This window comes from Embiotoca jacksoni, unplaced genomic scaffold (genome assembly GCF_022577435.1).
Source record: "Embiotoca jacksoni isolate LCO1_2020_lvr unplaced genomic scaffold, fEmbJac1.0.p SCAF_8, whole genome shotgun sequence".
Taxonomy (NCBI): domain Eukaryota; kingdom Metazoa; phylum Chordata; class Actinopteri; family Embiotocidae; genus Embiotoca; species Embiotoca jacksoni.
Window position 1 is genome coordinate 2982473 of NW_027185436.1, and position 21326 is coordinate 3003798.

Consider the following 21326-nt stretch of genomic DNA (forward strand, 5'->3'; position numbering starts at 1 on the left):
GGTGCGTCATGCGAGCCCAAAGAGCTGACAGCGCTCACCAAAAGTCAAGTTGAAGAGAGCCTGGCAGGTTTTGTGAGTAACAGAATACTGTATGTCTGAAAGTATAGCATTTGGCGTCTTCGTCACATAAAAACACTTTAAGCTTAAGTAACAGAATGATGAGAACACAGGAAGTATTTTTTCAAAGCTGCTTCGGTAAAGCCGTTCTAAATCACCGTGCATGCACATGCAATACTTTTACTGCAGCGCATTATGCGGGCTAGTCCCTCTCAGTGTTAAAATAGCATATGAATTGTGTATTATTAAAAACATCCTTACTGACTAATGTGGTGCAGTGAAAGCATTTTAACCACAAAAAATGAAAATGCATCTTATGACTCTCTATAACACTGACGTGAACATTTTAATCTGACTAATAAACTAACAAATGTAGCTGTAAAGATAAATGTTATAAATTATATGAAGTAAAGGGAGAATTTTTACCCATTCTTCATGTAATCGAATATAAGCATGAAATAGGCATTAGTAAGTAAGCATAAAATTAAGATACACTAAATTGTACAGTATGTGTTTACACGTACTTTCTGTGTAGGGCTGGTCCATGCTCTGATGTCTTGGGTGACCTTGCAAAGACACAGTTGAAGAGACGAAGTGTCACATTTGTGCAACAGGGAGATTACAGACTTGACATTTCATGTGATGAGTAAATGAAATCTTCCCATTAACATCACTGTTGGTCTTCTCTTCCAGGACGAAGCCAACGGGAGGCACCTCGGCACCTGGTCCCCTGGCTTCCCTGAGCTCAAGGTCCACCACAACTCTTCACTGAATGGCTCAGAAGTTCAGTGCAGCCTCCTCTTCATGGCTCAAGGCCTGGAGAGGGTCTTGGAGGACCAGAAAAACAACCTGAATCCCACAGACGTTTCCCTTCACAAGAAGCTGTGGGACACCATCTCCAGGGTCAACATGCTTGCGGCTTGTGTGAAGAGTATTCTGGGAGACGAATGCTCCCCGAAGCCATCACCGCCCGAGATGCCTGAGCACACCTTTGGCAGGAAGCAGTGGGGTCACACTCTGCTGAAGACAGCCAGGCACTATCTGGACTGGCTGCAGCGCATGTTTGTGGATCATATTTCAAAGGTCAAAGGAACGAAACACAAACACAAGGTAACACCTGAGAAGGTATTTGGAGGGGAGCCGATACCACCTGCAGGTTTTAACAAGACGATCTCAGTTTATGACTCTGATAGGGTCCCACTTAATGGCAGCTTTTCTTAAAAATTTCCCTCTGAGGGATTAATAAAGTGTCTGTCTGTCTGTCTGTCTGTCTGTCTATTTATCTATCTATCTATCTATCTATCTATCTATCTATCTATCTATCTATCTATCTATCTATCTATCTATCTATCTATCTATCTATCTATCTATCTATCTATCTATCTATCTATCTATCTATCTATCTATCTGTCTATCTATCTGTCTATCTTAACTTTTGTCAGGATTTGTAAATGCTTGTTTGTCATGCATACACATGCATTTGGGACCTTTACGGTGTTTCACATTTTACTCTGCATGGATAAAGGGGGACATTTAATGCAAATGGAAGTATTGTCTTCACAGGCGGCTTGCAGGTGATAAAATAGCCTTTCGTATTGCATTTTAAAGCAAAATGTGAAGTCTTTAAAGGTATACTTTGACATTTTGGAGAATTATTAATGCCTTTTCTTGCCTGCTGTAGATGAGAAGGTTGGTACCACTCTCACAGGTATAAACGGTATCAATCATCTCACCTAAATCTCTAAAGAAAGTGCAGATTTCCCAAAATGTCCCACATAAAAGCTTTGTTCTATTAAACTTGATACCTGGCAGCGATTGACACATTCCCGTGTGGCGGTAATTAATCAACTTGCCAACCAAGCAAATGAGAAGGGGCTCTAATACATTTCCTAATTACGACAGTTTGTTTTCTCAGCCTTCACGGTGATTAATTGTTTTGCTCTGACCACCTATCCCTTGTGAGCGGGCTGCGCTGCCTGAGGAAGAGTGAGAACCTGATAAGGATCACCTTCAGAGAGCCACCGGTTTGGACTCCAATCACTGTCCTTCACAGTGAAAACCTGCGGACAGATGGACAGAGCGCTGCGAGGCAGATAAGCCTGTCAGGCTCTCGTCAAAACAATGCAAGAAAACAACACGGTAAAGAAAGATTAATGTGGATCGCGTCCTCCTTAAATTAGGTGATTAATTAATGTTACATTAGATTGTCAATGTTTTATTGTTCTGTACGACCTTCAAAATGAGTCTTCATCACGTTTAAATTTAATAAGGTTTCTGAAATGTTCCATTATTTGGAGAAATTTTCAAATTAACTTTGTGGACAAAAATGTCTTTTATTTTTTTTATTTTGTATTGCACCCATGTTCATCCACTTTTATAATGTTCGGTCATTTTTTTCTTAAATAAAATAAAATGTTGTTTCAAGATATTTTGTCTCATTTGATTATTTTCTCATCATTTTTAAAAACTTTAAAATAGGTTTTTCTTTGGGCCGTCAGCGCCCTTATTTTAATTAGACTAAACACATTCTCTGGTGTTGAACTGAACTTTGGACCTGAAACATAACGGCTTAAACACTGCTGCACGTGTAAACAAACCAACAACACTGTAACCCACGTTGTTTCACAGTCACTTTTATTAAATAGCCGTTTCATATGCATGCACTATACACACAAGTAATGACACATTCTTTGCCGTTTTAAAATATTCAACGAAACAAAACACTTTTTGTAAAATGAAGCCTGTTTTATGGCATGACCTTGTTTGAAGCAGATCCTGCTGGATGAGCTGCCTGATGCGTAGACCTGATGATCATCACGGATGAACGTATGAAGCCTTTTGTGCACTTATGAAGTGTAAATAAAATACATATAGCATTTGTCCTTTTTTTTTTTCTTTCTTTCTTTCTTTTTTTTTTGAGGTCGGTCTTGGATGCCTTCATGTCTTTGCCACAGCGATGCAAAGTTGTCCCAGTTAGCATTTCATTAGATGTCCAGATGAGGACATTTTATTGCTCTTCCTGTCATTTCCTAAACGTTCAACCCTCAGACAGGAAGGAGCTCCGGAGGGCTCTCACCGTAGCAGTACTTCGCTTGAGGGTTTCGGTAGGTGTTCTCATGTTGAACGCTCTGCATGAAAGAGGAAAAAAAACAAAAAAACAAAACAAGGGAAGAACTAATTAAATGCAACAAATTAAATGAATGTTATGCATCAAGCTACGTATGAATAGAATTTACTACCGAGACATATCAAACAAGAAAACCACAACAACTGATTTCAATTTGTTTTAAAAACAGCATCTTTTGATGAGAGGTTTTGAACAGATGAAGAAAATAATGACGTGTTTGGAAGATAAATTGTGAGCTGATTGTGTGTTTGTCAGTCGTGTAGAGTCCTTCTGTGTTTGTGGTGCCGGGAGACGAGATTGAAGCCAACCATACAAATGAACCACGGTGAATGATTTACATGCTCTCTGAATGTGATCGGTACATTGTTGTCTTTTCATCATCACACTGGTCGGAGTTTGTTTTGTCTGTGTGCGTGTTCTGGTCGTTGTCCGGTGTATTTTATAACGGTGCGTTGTGATGCGCGGTGGTGCTTTGGAAGTTTGTGAAACCTTCAGAATTACAATTACAAAAGAATAAAATCAGTGTTTTGGAAAAACCAAGTCAAAGTCCTGACCTTAACAAATGTTGTGGAAGGACCTAAAGCAAACAGTTCATGTGAGAAAACCCTCCAACGTCTCAGAGTTGCAGCGGTTCTGCAGACTAACGGGCTCAAACTCCTCCAAGCTGAAGTGCAGGACTGATCCACAGCAGAAATGTTAAGTTGCAGCGACTGCTTCACAAAGCGTTCCCACCATACCATACATTTGCCACTCGTGTAACATTGGATCCTTTTTCTCAGTAAATAAATTACCAAGTGGAATATTTTTCGTCTCATTTGTTCGAATTCTTTTGATCTACTTTTATGACCTGTGTGAAAATCTGAAGTTTTAGGTGCAGTAATATAGAAAATTGTAAGAACAACCTTTCAAGCACCACTGTAGTTTGTTATGGATGGATTGACACATTGTGAAGCTTCTTGTTGATGGAATAAAAAAAATAGCTGCAGCAAAGCTATCTAGATAGCTTATATATATATATATATATATATACATATACATATATATATATATGTATATATATATATGTATATATATATATATATATATATATATATATATATATATATATATATATATATATATATATATATATATATATACATATATATATATATAAAAGATATATATAAAAGATATAGTTTGTGTATCCATTTGTGATTTGAGAGAAAACAAGCCGATATTTAACTGGTGCTAGTTTGTGACATGCAGGAAATTCTGGAGACAATTGCAGTGAGTCAAAGTGATACGTTGAAGAAAGTCGTGTCTATCTTCCATCTTGCTGTGACAGCAGTCTGAGAAATACAGCGGGGAATATTATCTGAGCAAAATGTGGACCTCAAGAGATAAGTGAGATGTGTCGTTACGTATCTGTGGGACAACCAACTTCACTGTCTATGCTTTGTCTGCCAGATCTGATCGTGTTTACCCATTACATACTTGTGAAGAGGTCCTACACTTGGCCAGGCACAGCTCAAAATGATCCTCCACAGCCGTGAAGAGATTCTGGAAACCTTCAGCTGCACGATTCAGGAAGCGCTCGAGGAGAGGTTGCTGAATAACAGTACACAGATAAGAAAGTGAACTTGTGTAAAACAAACAAGGACAGATTTCAATCTGTTCCGTCGTTCTTCCTGGTTACGGTCACTGCTACGCATAACGTGCTGAATAAAGACTCAACTTTGAGACATATAGTATTTGAGTTCTTGCATTTCACGAGCATCCTCGAAATGCAACGGACCTTATCGGGCTGCAGGCAGCAGGACACGCAGTACTCGTAGATGCTACAGCAGCCGTTGGCCAGGCAGCTTTTACAGATGTACTGCCTGGTGCTGGGAGCGTTGACGTTACAGCAGCTGTTCACCAGCAAGTCTTTCCTCTCGCAGACGTAACCTGTGAACCGTGAACACAGATGAACACCGACTGAAGGCAACAGAACATCCTCAAACAGCCTCGCGGCGGTGAGCGACGGCCGCGCGACTCACCCAGTTCATCTGTGAGCAGCGTCTTGCCCTGGATGGAGTTTCTGCACTGAGTAATCTGTCGGCTGCTGTTGCCCAGGTTGAAACGCACTTTCCAGGGGATGCGATGGTCTGAATCTCTGACTTCTAAGAGCGTACGGTCGCGTATGGTCCGCTCCTCCTGCAGAGTTCACACAAAAGCTCACGAAACGGCGTCGCAGAACGACGTAGGCCTTAAAGCCCACGACGCTCGGGGACGGTTCAGACGGCACGACGATACAGAAACAGAGAAAAGGAGTGAGGCTGGAAAACCACGACAATTTGTCCAATAAAAGCGCTTGATATCAAACTGAATATCTCTGGGGTTGGATTGTTGGGAAAAAAAAACCACAAACAAACAAAAAAAATAGCCGATTTAAAAATGTGGATTTGGGCTGTATGAAATTGCGACATCATTTTTGTTGTTTTATGCTGCAGTGTGAAGAACACGTCGTCCTCTCTTCTCCACACGCTGAAGACCTTCTGTGTCCTCAAGCTGAGCGTCTGTGAATCAGTGACCGAGGCAAATTGCAATAAAACGATATAAATGCAGACTTTAACCACTTGTCGGGGCTTTCAAATAACAATTGTTACTCATCGAACGGTTTATTTTTTCTTGACTAAATTAATAATTGTTTGACTATAAACTGTTTCGAATCGTGAAAGTTTCCCATCAAAGTGACGTCTTCGATTCGATTCGATTTTGTTTTGGCCACATCAGAGCATCTCAGGGACGAGACGGAGGGACGTCCTGACAGCATCACAGAGAGGAACCCAACAGGAGCAACAGCTGGAGGACACAAATCAGAAACGTGCAGCTCCAGAACCACAATGAAGAAAACAACAACAACAACAACAATAACAACAAAACGTAAATGTGCCGGACAGCCTTTTGGTTTTAGAGGATTTCTCATCAACGTGAAGCAACTTCATTTGTGAGACGAGTCCAAAAAACCCTCCTAAATGTCTGTCCATCCTCCCCCCCCCGAACACGCTCTACGTCACTGGGACACGGTTCCGGTCCGGTCCGGTCCGGACGGCCCGCCTCCGACTCAGGTGACTTCGTACCTGTTTGAGTGTGCTGGTGAGGAAGTAGATGAGAGACAGGCCGAAGACCACCGCCAGCACCCAGCGCCTCCTCAGTAGCCGCCGCAGCACCATCATCATAGCATGGCTTTCTCAGGGAGCCGCGGGTGTCGGTCCAAAGCGTCCGGAGGACCCGGGGGGACCCGGGTGTCGGTCCGCCCGCCTGTCCGCAGGTGCGTCACTTTACGCAAATACAGGAAACCCACGAGCGCGGCTGCGGACAGAGATGAGCTAACCCATGCTGCACGCTTCAGCTGCTGACGACATGTGTGTGAGGGGCCGCAGCCGTGACGTCACTCGGCTCGGGCGGCGCTGCACATGCGAGCTAACGCTGCTTCGTTAGCCTGCTAGCCAGCGGTCGTTAGCGTTAGCCTGTCCAACCGATAATAACGTGCCGTCGGCGCGGTTTAGTGACGAAGTTCCGTCTCCTCTGAAGACAACGGTTCGGTAATGTCCAACATAAAGTCTAAAAACAACAACAGCAGCAGCAGCAGCAGCAACGGTGATGTTGTTTTCCAGCGATGTCCGACATCCGCCGTCAGACAAACGAATGTCCGACACCCGGATGTGGTGCGGTGGCACCGAGGACGCTGATTGGCGGGATGCTGCCCTCGGTGACGTCATACAGGAAGTGTTTTGAGCGGAACCTTTCAGCAGCAGCAGGACCAAACCGAGCGAACCGCTTCACGCCAACCATGAACAGAGCTGGAGGGCGGCTCACCGGACGGATTCAGGTAAAGGCGTCGCGTTGTTGTGCAGCTCACCGTCTCAGGTGTGAAACGGCCGGTGACCGAGGCTGTCGGCGTGTGTTCACAGGGCCGGACCACGTGGTGGTGAGCGGGATGCCATGCAGAGGAGACACAGCAGCAACACGGATGGCATGCCCTCTGACAGGTGAGCAGGAGGAGCAGGGGGAGCAGGAGGAGCAGCAGGAGGAGCAGGGGGAGCAGGGGGAGCAGGGGGCTGCACGGCGGCTTTCACACAGCTGTATGTCTTTGTGGGTTGTTGCAGACAAATGTACGTGGACAACCCCCGGCCTGCAGTCTGGGACTTGTCCCGGTGGTTTGGGGACAAGTTGTCCTGGATACAGTTGAAAGAAATCCACATGGTGCAGTTCAGGATGATATGTTGGACAATAGTGTGAATCCAACATGGTGGAGACGTGTTGTGACCTCAGATATATATATATATATATATATATATTATAGAGTGAGACCTGTTGTAGAGTGAGACCTTGTTATACTGCAGTAGGTTGAGCCTTAAAAGGCACTTTTATGATTTCCACATTTTTGCCAGGAGTGTACTCAAAGTTAAAGTGTAACACTTTCACACAATGAACAAATCGCAGCCTCAGCATGCAGCTTAAAGTACAGTATGCTGTAGCAAAGAAGAACAACACAGTGAGCATAGCCTGTGGAAATACTGGATCATAAAATAACTGCATATATATATATATATATATATATATATATATATACACACATATATACACACCACAGATGCACAGCATTTTTATACCTTGACCCACATATTGACATGATGACGGACATGATTGATTAGCTCTACTTGTCAAAAGTCAAAAGGAGTTCAAAGGCCGTAAAGAAAGAAGTAGGCTGTTGTCATGGGGACGTGTTTGATGTCAATCAAACGCTGCATACTTGGGTCACCCAACGGGAAAAATTGCAAGTCACCACAAAGTCACAAGTTATGCAGAATTCAGCAGAATATGGTGGAAACTGCCAGCCTGAGTATATGAGTCTGATTTACTCTCTGTTGGGAATAGTTTCTAGTCGTTGCATCTACGACCTCAGGTTCATTTTGAAAGTCCTGCAGCAGCCTTAAGCACCGACAGCGGTCGCTGGTTGGTCTGCCCTTCAGAGTGGGTGTGCAAACATAAATGCGAAGCAGGTTTCCAGGCTATGATCACAGTGATCAGGCAGAGCCAGACTTGGAAACTACCACAAAGAAGAAAAAATGCAGCCATGACAAAGACTGGAAAACTGCTTATAACTAAACTACCTCTCAGCATTGTCCCACACAAACATCTGTTGTCCCCACATTTTAGTTTGTTTGTATGTCACACTGTCACAAAACATACAGAGTGCTGGTCATAAGTGGACTAGTTTTGAGATGATGTGTCAAACAATAATCAATAAGTTGTGTAGTTTATGTCACGTGTTGACTGTGCACAAGTAGGATGTAGCACAGGCACCTCTAAAGAAACTAGCTTTTCTTACACATTCAAAGAAATCGTCTTATAAAATGCCTACATACGGGCTTTATGTATTTTTTTTTTCCCCCCATTCAGGAGCCGAAGCCAAACGTTGGGATCGGAGAGCAGCCTGGATGAGGGTGGTGTGTTCGACTGCATGAAGCCTGACTCGCCCGCTTCACCCCAGCAGATCTTCTCCGGCCTGGTGGGCGTCCCCTCCGGCTCCGTCTCCTCTGCCCAGTTCCAGGCTGCCGGCTTAGTCTTGGGCACCCCCCCCGAAGTTTTCATCCAGATGACCGCATCGTCCAGAGAAGAGGGGGGCCCCCATCGCACGGAGGGTGGGCCGTTTCTCCCTCGGCCACCCCAGCACCACCATCACCACCACCACCACTTCCACCACCAGCCCCTGCAGCACAGGACCTCCTCTCTGCTGCAGCAGGCGACCACGGCGGCCGGCTCAGAGAGGCACAGCTCCAGGGAGGAGGGTCAGGAGGACCAGTCCACCCCGGCTCCTGCTCTGTCGGAGTTGAAGGCGGTGGTCACCTGGCTGCAGAGGGGCTTCCCCTTCATCCTCATTCTGCTGGCTAAAGTCTGCTTTCAGCATAAACTAGGTATCCCAGCTTGTGGAGTAAAAGTGCTGCTAACACTCTCTTATAGTTCACTACTTGCACCGAAGTCTCAGCAGCAGCGTGAGGTCTTGTTTGGTGATGATGTTGCACCTCTTTCTTGCAGGTATTGCTGTGTGTGTGGGGATGGCCAGCACATTTGCGTATGCCAATTCCACGTTCAGGCACCAAGTGTCATTACGGGTAAAAAAAAAAAAACAACTACATTATATCCAAATCTAAGTCTTTGATCAGAGTCCGACTAAGCTTTTCACACATTCCTTTAACAAAGGTCACGGCAGTTGTTATTTCTTATTTATCTTATTGGAAACAAATCCTATGAAAAGGCCAAAATCAGCAATGTGTTCAGTCTCTCAATAATGACCAACTATACTGTCTGGACAATTCATTCTTACTAAATATGGGAATCTGGAAAATGGGTTAAATCTCAGCACATTTTAGATCTATATATATATCTAAATATAAATAATGCAGGTTTAAATAAACTTAAATCAAACAGGAGTAACTGGTGGATTCGTTGGGGACTGTTTTTAGTTGTGGATTAGTTGTGAGTATTTCCATCAGTGCATGAGTTTAAGGACACATCACTGAGTCTAATGATTTGTCTTGATTGGTGTACTTTTAAGGTTCGACACTGCAGGCAAAAGCATTATTTTTCTAGTTTGCACTTGTCAGTTTTGAGATTTTGGGCTGTTTTACTTCCATCATTTTTCTCCTTTCAGAACAAAGAAGCAAACTTCCAAAATACGTATTTAGGTGTCTATTTTAATACACTTTGTGTATTTGTGCCTGTAGATTTCTCTTAAATTCACTAAAAGTTAGCAAAAATGAAATATGAGTCAGACTATGAATGATATATGAACACCTTTGAAAAAAACCTTTAACTCTAAATATGTTCTCAAAATGAAACAAGAGTTTTGTGTTTGAAATGTATTTTAATGTTGCAAAAATAGTTGCATGTGTCTCTTTATGTAACCAGGAGGAACGCTCTGTATTTGTTGCTCTGTGGATCATCGTGTTCCTTGGAGGGAATGTAGTTTATATTTACTACACATTTAGTCATGAGGAGCTGCACAACAGGTAGTGTACCAGCGCATGCTTCTTTTTTTTTTTTTATAGTAGGTGTGTGTTTCTTTGCCTGCCATCTTATGTTTTGGATTTATTTTATATTTGCGTGTTTTCATTCATTTTGTGTTGTATAAGCCATTTTTTATGTTTACCTCCATTTCCTTTTAGGGTCTGTTCCTGTTCTTGTCTGGTCTTGTTTTGTGAGTATTTCTTTTATTTTATTATTTTGTTTCCACATTAAACATGTTTCCTTCATGTTCCTCGTCATTCTACCATCCTCAGTAAAAGCACCAGATCATCCTAATAACAAGTCATCGAGATCTTTGTTGTTGTTGTTTTCTTTTTCCTCCAGCCTCATATTTGCCAAGCCCAACCTCAACAGCTTTGACTTCTTTGAACTGATCTGGGCAGTGGGCATCACCGACTTTGTACTTAAATTCGTCACCATCGGCCTGAAATGCTTCGTCCTCTTTCTGCCCAAGATTCTCCTGGCCTTCAAATCCAGGGTAAGAAATCCACATTCTTTCCGCTGATCTTCTCTTTTCATCTATAGAAGACACGTGATTCTATTCATTTCTTTTTCATGGGACACACTATATATATCACAACATATATATCCATGAATTATAACTGTGACCATCACTATAAATTTAAAGGTCCCACGTTGTCTACATTCAGATTTCCATTTATTGTCATGAAGCTGGTTTAGGTGACATAAATATTGTGAAAGTTTCAAAATGCTCAGTCCACAGAGAAATGCACACAGTTCGTGATGTCACGAACTCACGCTCACGCCATCAGGAAAAGAAAACAATTTTCTTTTAAGTCACTCTTAAAAACGCACTATTTTAGACTTGCCTTTTGTTGACTTTTTTTTTTCATTGATTGACTGTCTGTTTTTTTTTTTTGTCTGTTTTATTTCTGTTGTATTTTATCATTATATTTTATACTGTCGTATTTTGTGTGTGAAATTTAAAGCACTTCGTAACTTGTTTTTGAAAAGCGCTGTAGAAATAAAGTTATTATTATTGTTATTATTATTATTATTATCAGTCTGCCCTCAGCACGGCCCACAGTCCAAACTTTTGTGCTGAAGAAAACACAAGCGGTCGATCCGTTGCAGAGCTAACAAGCTATAAGACAGAAGTAAACCTGCATTCGAGCTGGGTGCGTGTCACTCAGCAAAGAGTCCGGCAATCAGAAGAGACGGTACTTGATATCAATAAGCCTGAAAACCAGACACACAAAATGGCCACGTGTTGTTGGAGCTCCAGGGGAAAGCTTAACAGAGATGTTTTTGGTACTTAAAATGGCAAAAATATAATCTTATTGATATCAAGACTAAATAGAACACCAGAAACGGGTCAAATATGGGACCTTTAATGATGTCAACAAACAGTTATCATGCTGTTGTAATAGACTTACCTTTTATGTGTAGCGCTGAGATGATTGATAGATTTTTGAAGTTGATTAATGATTTGAAATGATTAAGTTAAAATGAAAAGAAAAGAAAAAACTGATTACCACTTATCAAACAACAATTAATTGTAAATCAAATTATTTCCTTTTTCTTACATGTTAAGGACAAGTAAACAACAGTTATATTAATTTATAAAGAAAATTATTAATAGCAACTATAATTGTGAGGATTTATGCTTCAAACACATTAATAAAAAGTTAAAATCAGATAAATATCGTATTAAAAACATGTAAGCAAAGTATACACATCTGCCAAACTGCCATATTCAAGCTTATCTGCAATGCGGCTTAGACGATGTTGAGTTACGGAAAGCTCACTCAAAGTTGTAAAACTTAGTTCATGATTTGGAGAAAGAAAACTGGCCAAACTCTGATGAAATACTCCACTGAGTGAAGAAAGTGCTGAAGGGTCACAGTGTGAAACTGTTTTGTATTCATAAGGTTTTAAATGGTGCTCCTTAGGTGAGCCTTGTGCATGTGGGTGTCTGCTCGCGTGGTTCTTCTGGCCTGAGGCAACGGAATATGTCTGCAAATACACGCACGCACGCACGCACGCACACACACACGCACACACACGCACACACACACACACACACACACACACACACACACACACACGCACACACTTGATTTCCATACAGGTACAGCTCATATTCCCAGTCTGTGTTTGTGTGTTAGATGGGAGGAGGAGGAGGAGGGTGAGTGGAAGGGAGGGAGGGAGGGGGGGGGGGGGTTACAAAGTATTAGGATTAAATTTTCCACTGATAAACAAACCCAGAGGCCTATCGGAACCACACCAGCAAGCAACTGAGCTCATTTGCCCTCAAGGGGTTTGCAGGGGTGAGGTCATCCCTCCCTGGAGCTGGACCATTACCTGTATCCTCCGCTCACACACTCACACACACGCACACACCCACACACCCACACGCGCACACACACACGCACACGCGCGCGCGCACACACACACACACGCGCACGCATACACACACACACGCGCACGCACACACAGATGTACAGGATCTGACAGCTTTGATGGGACACATGTTGAGTTTTAGGGAATCCCAGATTGTATCATTATTTCTTATTCTGCTCATGGAGACCAAACAGTCCTGCCTTTTCTGAGCCCCATGAAGTCCCATAATCGGCCTTTGAAGTTCATTACTGCACCGAGCCGCAGACATGATCCAACATGATCACTGAGTCTGCAGGTAACAGCAGGCACGCATTCACAAGTTCCATGACAGCTTTGTTTTAACGCCTCAGATCTGCTTGTGTGTGAATCTTAATAACTGTGTGGTGTCTCAACTTTTTGGGTATTTTCATTCTTATGCCAAATTTGTTTTTGGTTATCCAGTAGCTCTTAAATTCAGTGTTGCTGATATGGATTTGGAATTTATTTTTGCTCTGATAATTTTGTAAACGTGTGTTGTGTTTGCCTCCAGCAGGATTTAATGTGAAGACTTTCTGTAGCTGTGGGAAATAATTCAAATAGGAGCATCGGTCAAAAGTTGAGAAGTAATGCAAGATTTCATGATTCTTTTTGCAGTTGATTAGGATTTTAATTTAATTGTTTGACTAACGAGGTAGGACAAGATTGTGCAGTGGTTAGCAGTGTTGCCTCGCAGCAAGAAGCGTCTCGTTTTGACCCTGCTGGTCGGCTGGAGCCTTTCTGATTGGAATTTGTGCGTTTTCACTGTCTGAGGGTTTTCTCAGGATGCTCCGACTTCCTCCTACAGTCCAAAGAAATGCCTGTTCGTTGGGTAATTATGTTAATTTGGGGTTCTAATTTGGCCAGAGGTGTGAATGTGAGTGTTTGTCTTTTTATGTTGGCCCTGTGATGGACTGGTGACATGCCCTGGTTGTATCCCGCCTTCACCCAAAGTCAGCTGGGACAGGCTGACAGAGACCCTGCACAGGACACAGCGGGTATAGATAATAGATGGATTCTAAATGTCAAATGAAAGTTTGACTAATTTATTATTTGTTTTTCAAAAATTGTTGTAAGATAGTGACAAAAAAATAGATAAATAATAGATAATAAGAATAATAAGAATAGATAAATATAAAGTTACAAACTCTTAAATTTTATATTTGTGGATTGTGATTATTTTCTACAAATCCACCTGCATTCTTTGTGATGAAGTTGCATGTCACCGAGTGATGTCCGTGATATGTTTGTAGTAGTTTGTGGACAACAGTGGAGCCCGAAGGCAGAGACGAATTGCTAATCAATGTTTGGACACATTCATTGCTGGTCTTTTCATGGGATTTGTTGACCACAATTAAAATGTCCAACCTCATCCTTTAAAGTCAAAACGCAATTAAATTTGAATGGAGTGTTTGGAATAAGTAGTAGTACAAATTACACTAATTTTATTCGAAAGATATGTATTCGGTACATTTGTTTGTCCTCCAGTGTGTTTTAATGAGTCAGAAAAGTCAAAAAATGTTGTTTGTTTACAACAAAAACGGCTTTAAAAGAAAATCCATGGAGAAAGAAAAAGCTGGTTTGGTTGACCAATCGTTTCTGGGTATCGAAGCAGACACAAATTGCGGCCATAACAATTTAAAACCAAAATACATATCCCCGCACACTTAGTCCCAAACTAAATGAATAAAATGCAATAATACCAGGCCTGCAGATTAGAATGTAAAGTAATAAATAAGCAGGGACCTACTCAAACATAGCCTGCAGTGGGGCTTACTCCGACTGACTGGCTCGTGTCCAAACTTTTAAATTTGACAGTTTTTGCGTGGGCGTGATGGGCACCGTGGGATACGAGGCTGCGGGGACAATAAGGAAGATGAATTAGCAGTTAGCAGAAGTCTTCCTCCCCTACCAACCGGGCTGCTCCTGCCTCTTTACCCACAGTCATCAATCTTTGTCGGCCACCATCCAGGAAGTCATTATGCAAGCAGGGATGCCTCGGGGGCCACCTGGGAATCAACTTTGCCTTCATTTCGGTCGCCTCTGTTTTTGAACTGTCCCCAATTCACTCAACGCACACTTTGTTACAGAGGGGGCAGAAGTCGATTTCTTCTCTGTGATTACGGAGGGGAGGGTCCTTTAAAGACAGCTAGCGAGCCCCCATAGGGCCGGACTTAATGTGGGCACTGGGTAGCAGGTGGAGAGAGCCGCTGCCAGTTTCCCTTGCAGTGTGGGGAAATTGCCTGTACCGCTGTGAAACTGCGGAGATCTGGATGGCGGCCATGTTTGGGCTGGAGGCATGCTGTTTTAAGCTTTTAATACCACACTGCTCTTGACTAGATAGAAGAGTGCCTCGAAGCTGCTGAGCTCTTTGTGCTTTTTGGGCAGTTAGTGAGTGGATCAAAGAAAGAATACATATTGTCTCAATACTGTGTTTGTTTTTTTATATATTTTTATATATTTCATATATTTATATAAAATTTCAACTATATATATATACAAGTTGAAACTTGGGTTTTTTCTGTTTCTTTTTCAGAAATGCTGACTTTTACACATTCACAATGGCACCACCAGTCGCTGCCATCTGCTTCAAAGTTTGATTCAAAGGAAAGCCTGTAGTTTGTAATGTTGTGTGTTTGTCCAGGGTAAGTTCTACCTGCTGATCGAGGAGCTGAGCCAGCTGTTTCGGGCCCTGGTGCCCGTCCAGTTGTGGTACAAGTACATCATGGGAGAAGACCCCTCAAACAGTTACTTCCTGGGAGCGACACTCATCATCATCTACAGCCTCTGCAAGGTATTCATCTCCCAGGAGCAGAATATTTTGCAAACATCACTGGTGTTTTTGTACTTTAGTTTTGGTGTTTCAGACTTCCTTTTAGACTTAAGGCCTTTGCACACCTGGAGCGTGACGAATAAACACGAAAATCTAAAGTATTTACACTGGCAACAATATGAATTGGAAAGAAAAAGGTTTGACTACATTCATGTTGGCTCATTCGTCAAAAAAAATGTTGGATTCAGCTTCATCCAGCGATGATCTTCCTGCTCCTCCTCACTCGACAAAAAGAAGAGAGATTTTTGGTACATTAGCCAAACCTGCTGTGACACCTCAGCCTGCTTCCAACATGACCTCACAATATCCTGACAGCCTGGTGGCTCTGTGATGCTCCACGCGTTGTCCTCGAGGTCATTGCCTTTGTAAACTTTGTCCCCTTTGTCGTGAAATACCAAGTGGCTGCAGACACAATGACGTCGTTCCATTTCCACACAACACCTAATATTCATGTCCTAAGTGAGAATACTCATTACAAAAACAGTTCAAAACAAATATATTATTGTGTAAATTATTGCACAAAGAAAATGCCCCCTGTATGTAAAGACCTTTACTTTTATTCTTGTTCCTGGGTATTTGTAAATAATTTAATCATGATGGAGCAAAGTTGATGGGAATCCAGTCATTACGTTTCCTGATAAGTATTGATCAGTGGGGAATTTTCACGAGAGGGAATCTGGATGAAAAATTTGGTTATCAAAATCATCAGGAATCATCTTTTCAGGGTTCTGCTCAACCATGAGGCCCAGCAGTCATGCAGATCTCTTTCTCTGGAATCGGTGTAACAAGCTTACAGACAGGCGGTCTTAGTGACTTTGACAAGCCAAGATGTGCAGCAGTAATCACTAATTAATCTGTTTTCACCCACCAAGTATATTCAGTAGTCTGATATGATTGTGGAAAGAAAAACATACAAGTCAGTAATTAAGTCTGGTATTTCTAAAAGGAGAAAGTTACTGTCTCTGCCAGTTTGAGAAAAGCTGGAGGATGTGCTCAGAAAAAAACAAAAACATATTTCATGTTTATTCTCCTGGATTAGAAAAAACCTTTAGGTCTGAATTTTGAAAAATGTTGGTTTTGGGCTGTCAGATTGGCACATTATTATTTTAACAAGAATAGATGTTGAAAAGAGAAATGACTGGCTTAGGAGAATGAGAGGAGGAGGCAGGAAACTGGCAGTCAGCGTTCACAGTAAATTCACCTCATATAAGAGACTCATAAATTCCAGACTTGTCAGTTTCAGATTGGTCACAACATTGTGAAACTAAGTGGAACTCGAATGAATGAATCTCTGGATGATGCAAACATCATCTACACACTGAGGTTATTATTGTCATGGACTGTGCAATACAGTGGGTACGGAAAGTATTCAGACCCCTTTACATTTTTCACTCTTTGTTTCATTGCAGCCATTTGCTAAAATCAAAAAAGTTCATTTTATTTCTCATTAATGTACACTCAGCACCCCATGTTGACAGAAAAAAACAGAAATGTAGAAATTTGTGCAAATTTATTAAAAAAGAAAAACTGAAATATCACATGGTCATAAGTATTCAGACCCTTTGCTGTGCCACTCATATTTAACTCACATGCTGTCCATTTCTTCTGATCCTCCTTGAGATGGTTCTACTCCTTCATTGGAGTCCAGCTGTGTTTAATTAAACTGATTGGACTTGATTAGGAAAGGCACACACCTGTCTATATAAGACCTTACAGCTCACAGTGCATGTCAGAGCAAATGAGAATCATGAGGTCGAAGGAACTGTCCAAGGAGCTCAGAGACAGAATTGTGGCAAGGCACAGATCTGGCCAAGGTTACAAAATAATTTCTGCAGCACTCAAGGTTCCTAAGAGCACAGTGGCCTCCATAATCCTTAAATGGAAGAAGTTTGGGACGACCAGAACTCTTCCTAGACCTGGCCGTCCAGCCAAACTGAGCAATCGTGGGAGAAGAGCCTTGGTGAGAGAGGTAAAGAAGAACCCAAAGATCACTGTGGCTGAGCTCCAGAGATGCAGTAGGGAGATGGGAGAAAGTTCCACAAAGTCAACTATCACTGCAGCCCTCCACCAGTCGGGGCTTTATGGCAGAGTGGCCCGACGGAAGCCTCTCCTCAGTGCAAGACATATGAAAGCCCGCATAGAGTTTGCCAAAAAACACATGAAGGACTCCCAGACTATGAGAAATAAGATTCTCTGGTCTGATGAGACCAAGATTGAACTTTTTGGCGTTAATCCTAAGCGTTATGTGTGGAGAAAACAGGGCACTGCTCATCACCTGCCCAATACAATCCCAACAGTGAAACATGGTGGTGGCAGCATCATGCTATGGGGGTGTTTTTCAGCTGCAGGGACGGGACGACTGGTTGCAATTGAAGGAAAGATGAATGCGGCCAAGTACAGAGATATCCTGGAAGAAAACCTCTTCCAGAGTGCTCTGGACCTCAGACTGGGCCGAAGGTTCACCTTCCAACAAGACAATGACCCTAAGCACACAGCTAAAATAACAAAGGAGTGGCTTCAGAACAACTCTGTGACCATTCTTGACTGGCCCGGCCAGAGCCCTGACCTAAACCCAATTGAGCATCTCTGGAGAGACCTGAAAATGGCTGTCCACCAACATTCACCATCCAACCTGACGGAACTGGAGAGGATCTGCAAGGAGAATGGCAGAGGATCCCCAAATCCAGGTGTGAAAAGCTTGTTGCATCATTCCCAAGAAGACTCATGGCTGTACTAGCTCAAAAGGTGCTTCTACTCAATACTGAGCAAAGGGTCTGAATACTTATGACCATGTGATATTTCAGTTTTTCTTTTTTAATAAATTTGCACAAATTTCTACATTTCTGTTTTTTTCTGTCAAGATGGGGTGCTGAGTGTACATTAATGAGAAATAAAATGAACTTTTTTGATTTTAGCAAATGGCTGCAATGAAACAAAGAGTGAACAATTTAAAGGGGTCTGAATAATTTCCGTACCCACTGTATATGTGTGGATAATTATAGTCCAGGCTTCTGTTATTGTAGCAGTGATTCAACAGTTGAAGTTGATGTTATTGGTTTGTTCAGTTGAATTGGGTGGACCGTTTCCTGCATGCGTGCACTGAGGAGCAGGCCATGTCAGCAGAGTTTCAGTATTAGAGTGTGCTGATGTCCGTCTGGGTTTGAGTCAATGCCGTTATGCTTCTCTGTCATGCAGTTAAATAACTGTGGACCAGTTCAATCAAGTTTGGAGAAACAAAAGCGTGTTGGTCATTATACCAAGATAGCAGTAAGTGGAGGAAGTTATAAGGTTCCACTTCCAGTTTTTAGGTAACGACAACAATTAGCAAGAAGTAAAAAATGACAAAACCAGTAAAAAGCACGCGCACAGCATTGATCAGTTTGTGATTACGTCATTGTATACAAAAACAATGACATGACGGTCATTATGTTGTTAAGTGGCGTCTTCTTAAAGGGACAGCGTGTAGGATTTAGTGCGAGCTATTGGAAGAAATGTAATATAATATTCATAGTTGGCGTATAATCACCTGAAACTAAGAATCTGTGTGTTTTCATTAAGTTAGAATTCATTCATATGTACACAGGGAGCGGTTGCTTTAACACGGAGCCCGCCATGTTTCTACAGTAGCCCAGACAGACGACTCTAGAGAGGGTAACAACCTCACCACTACATGACAGTGAATCCAACACTGCTCTTTTAAAGTGTGTGCAACTCGAGTGCTGATGTTGATTAAATTACGTAGCTTGGAATACTTGCTCATGAAGGTTGTAGCTTCCCCTGCTCCATGCATGTAACAGTGCTGCGGTGTGTTTGTGCTCAACAGGAGCAGTCTCTGAATTCTTGACGCTCCCTCGTAAAAGTTCTGCTGAGTTTAGGTTTTAGCCGTGCTGGTGCCGTGGCGCCGAGGATTTCAGTACCAGCTCCGGGTCTGTCTTCTCGTTCCTTGGAGTTGGCCTCGGTTTCTTCAGGTCTAAGATATCCAATACTTACCTACAAAACTAAAGACAGTCCCATCAACCTCATAGCTAACTAAGATGGGAAACGTGGGGGATCTATCTGTTAAACATGATCTAAACATTAGCAGTGGGAGCATGTTAGCAAGCTGATGGTAGTATTTTAGTCAAAGCAGAACTGTCGGCATGGCTTTAACCTGCTGTGATACAAAGTGTGTGTGTTGAGTATAAATTGTTCACACAAGAGAACAGCTGGTTTGGGTGGAGCTCAGCTGTGTGAATACATGTCACTAAACACGAGTAGCTCTCGGACACTTTGATTTCGTCGAAGTAGCTTAGAGGGAAAAAAGGTGGGAGACCCTTGATATAGACTCTTGATATAGAGATATAGAACAGGAAGCTTGCGAGCAGCTGTAGTTGTCATTCTCATAAAAACGGATTGTTCTTTGTCCTTTTTGATTTGCAGTCCTTTGACATCTGCGGACGTGTATCTGCAATACGCAAGGCCCTGGTCATGCTCTGCAGCTCCCAGGTCAGGTTCAAATAAATGTTACATTTTTCAGGTCAGTCCTGTAAATTTCACTCTTTTTCATTTGTTTTTCTTTTCTTGTGTCACCCAGAGTTACGGCGTGAGAGCTGGCAGTCAGCAGTGCAGCGAGGCGGGCGATGTTTGTGCTATTTGTCAGGCTGATTTCAGAGACCCCGTCGCCCTCCTCTGTCAGGTAAGGACTCGGTAAACCGGCAAGAGGAAGCTTGAACTGCAGAAAGGATTTTAAAGTAACTTGTATGGATTTAAAGGCAAAGCAGTGGTTTACTCCCAGCCGTGCATTTTGCGCCTCTCTTGTCATGAAAATAAAGCGTGCATCACACACGGTGTCCCCCTGCAGCACGTGTTCTGCGAGGACTGCCTGTGTTTGTGGTTCGACCGCGAGAGAACGTGTCCGCTGTGCCGCTCCACCGTCATCGAGACCCTGCGCTGCTGGAAGGACGGCACCACCTCCGCTCACTTCCAGATCTACTGAGCTCCCGACGGCACCTCGAACGCAGCCGCACGGGCGCGACTGTGGCGTTAGACACATGCTGTGTCATCTTCTTTCTGTAAAGGCTAGCGCGGCGATTACGTATTATTGCAGCAACCCATAATGCGCAGGGTGCTTTTAATTTGAGAAGGCAAGAAGGGAACATGTGAAAACCCCAATAATTTCATATGAAGCTTTAGGCAGAAGCCACATGCATAAACATAATTAAAGACGCATCAAGCGGGACTGTTGTGATACAGTTCCATTTTGTACACTTGGCCAATGTTGTACACGGAAAATAACAGTTCAGTCACATGAAAAAATACTTTGATTTACTGAGTTGATGATGTAAAAAGTCACGTTCACTGTATTGTTTGTATTCTTTTTGATTTTATTATGGATGTTGTTTTTGGTTTTTATTTAATTATCTTGATATTCACCCTTTGAACAAAATGAAATCGGTCTGAATGATTGGAAGTAGAAAATCAGTTCAAGCATTTGTACCGTCTGTAGGTAGAAACAGTTTTTGCTGAGTAAAGTTATTTAGATATTGAGTACTGAACGTAAAGTGGTGTGCGACTATAAACAGTGCATTATACTGTATATTTGTTTATGGTGTAGGCCGGCACAATAATCATAACATTTTGTAGATTTGTGTCAAGTGTGGTGCAGTTACATTTTCTTTATATTCATTGAATACAAATTTAATAATCTTCCATATTGCAAATTTCATACCGTTATTCCCTCTTTATAATGTTACTATGAATTGGCTCACGTAGTATATTTTATTCTGGGTTTGCTTATTTGACACATTGGTGCAAAATGTGCTGTGCAGTGCAACCATTTGTTGGTTTTCAATTAAAGCACTTTAGCTCACTTTACCAATCATGTTTCAAGTCTGA

General features: G+C 42.3%; 2 protein-coding genes across 3 annotated transcripts; one reads left to right on the plus strand and one right to left on the minus strand.

The window, feature by feature from the left end:
* Positions 1 to 2674: 2674 nt before the first annotated feature.
* spring1 (SREBF pathway regulator in golgi 1) lies at positions 2675 to 6842 on the minus strand. Its single transcript, XM_069138402.1, has 5 exons — positions 6289 to 6842; positions 5206 to 5362; positions 4962 to 5113; positions 4661 to 4774; positions 2675 to 3185 (listed from the first exon to the last, which is right to left on the minus strand). The coding sequence occupies exons 1-5, from the start codon at positions 6385 to 6387 to the stop codon at positions 3102 to 3104; spliced, it is 606 nt and encodes a 201-aa protein (XP_068994503.1). The 5' UTR covers positions 6388 to 6842; the 3' UTR covers positions 2675 to 3101.
* A 57-nt stretch (positions 6843 to 6899) lies between these two features.
* Positions 6900 to 21305, plus strand: rnft2 (ring finger protein, transmembrane 2). Of its 2 annotated transcripts, XM_069138398.1 has the most exons (10): positions 6900 to 7040; positions 7123 to 7200; positions 8615 to 9129; positions 9251 to 9327; positions 10124 to 10224; positions 10565 to 10718; positions 15264 to 15413; positions 19872 to 19937; positions 20026 to 20127; positions 20293 to 21305. In XM_069138398.1, the coding sequence occupies exons 2-10, from the start codon at positions 7154 to 7156 to the stop codon at positions 20425 to 20427; spliced, it is 1347 nt and encodes a 448-aa protein (XP_068994499.1). In that variant the 5' UTR covers positions 6900 to 7040; positions 7123 to 7153; the 3' UTR covers positions 20428 to 21305. The 2 variants fall into 2 exon arrangements, with proteins under 2 accessions (XP_068994499.1, XP_068994500.1); XM_069138399.1 differs by lacking the exon at positions 19872 to 19937.
* The last annotated feature ends 21 nt before the right edge of the window (positions 21306 to 21326 follow it).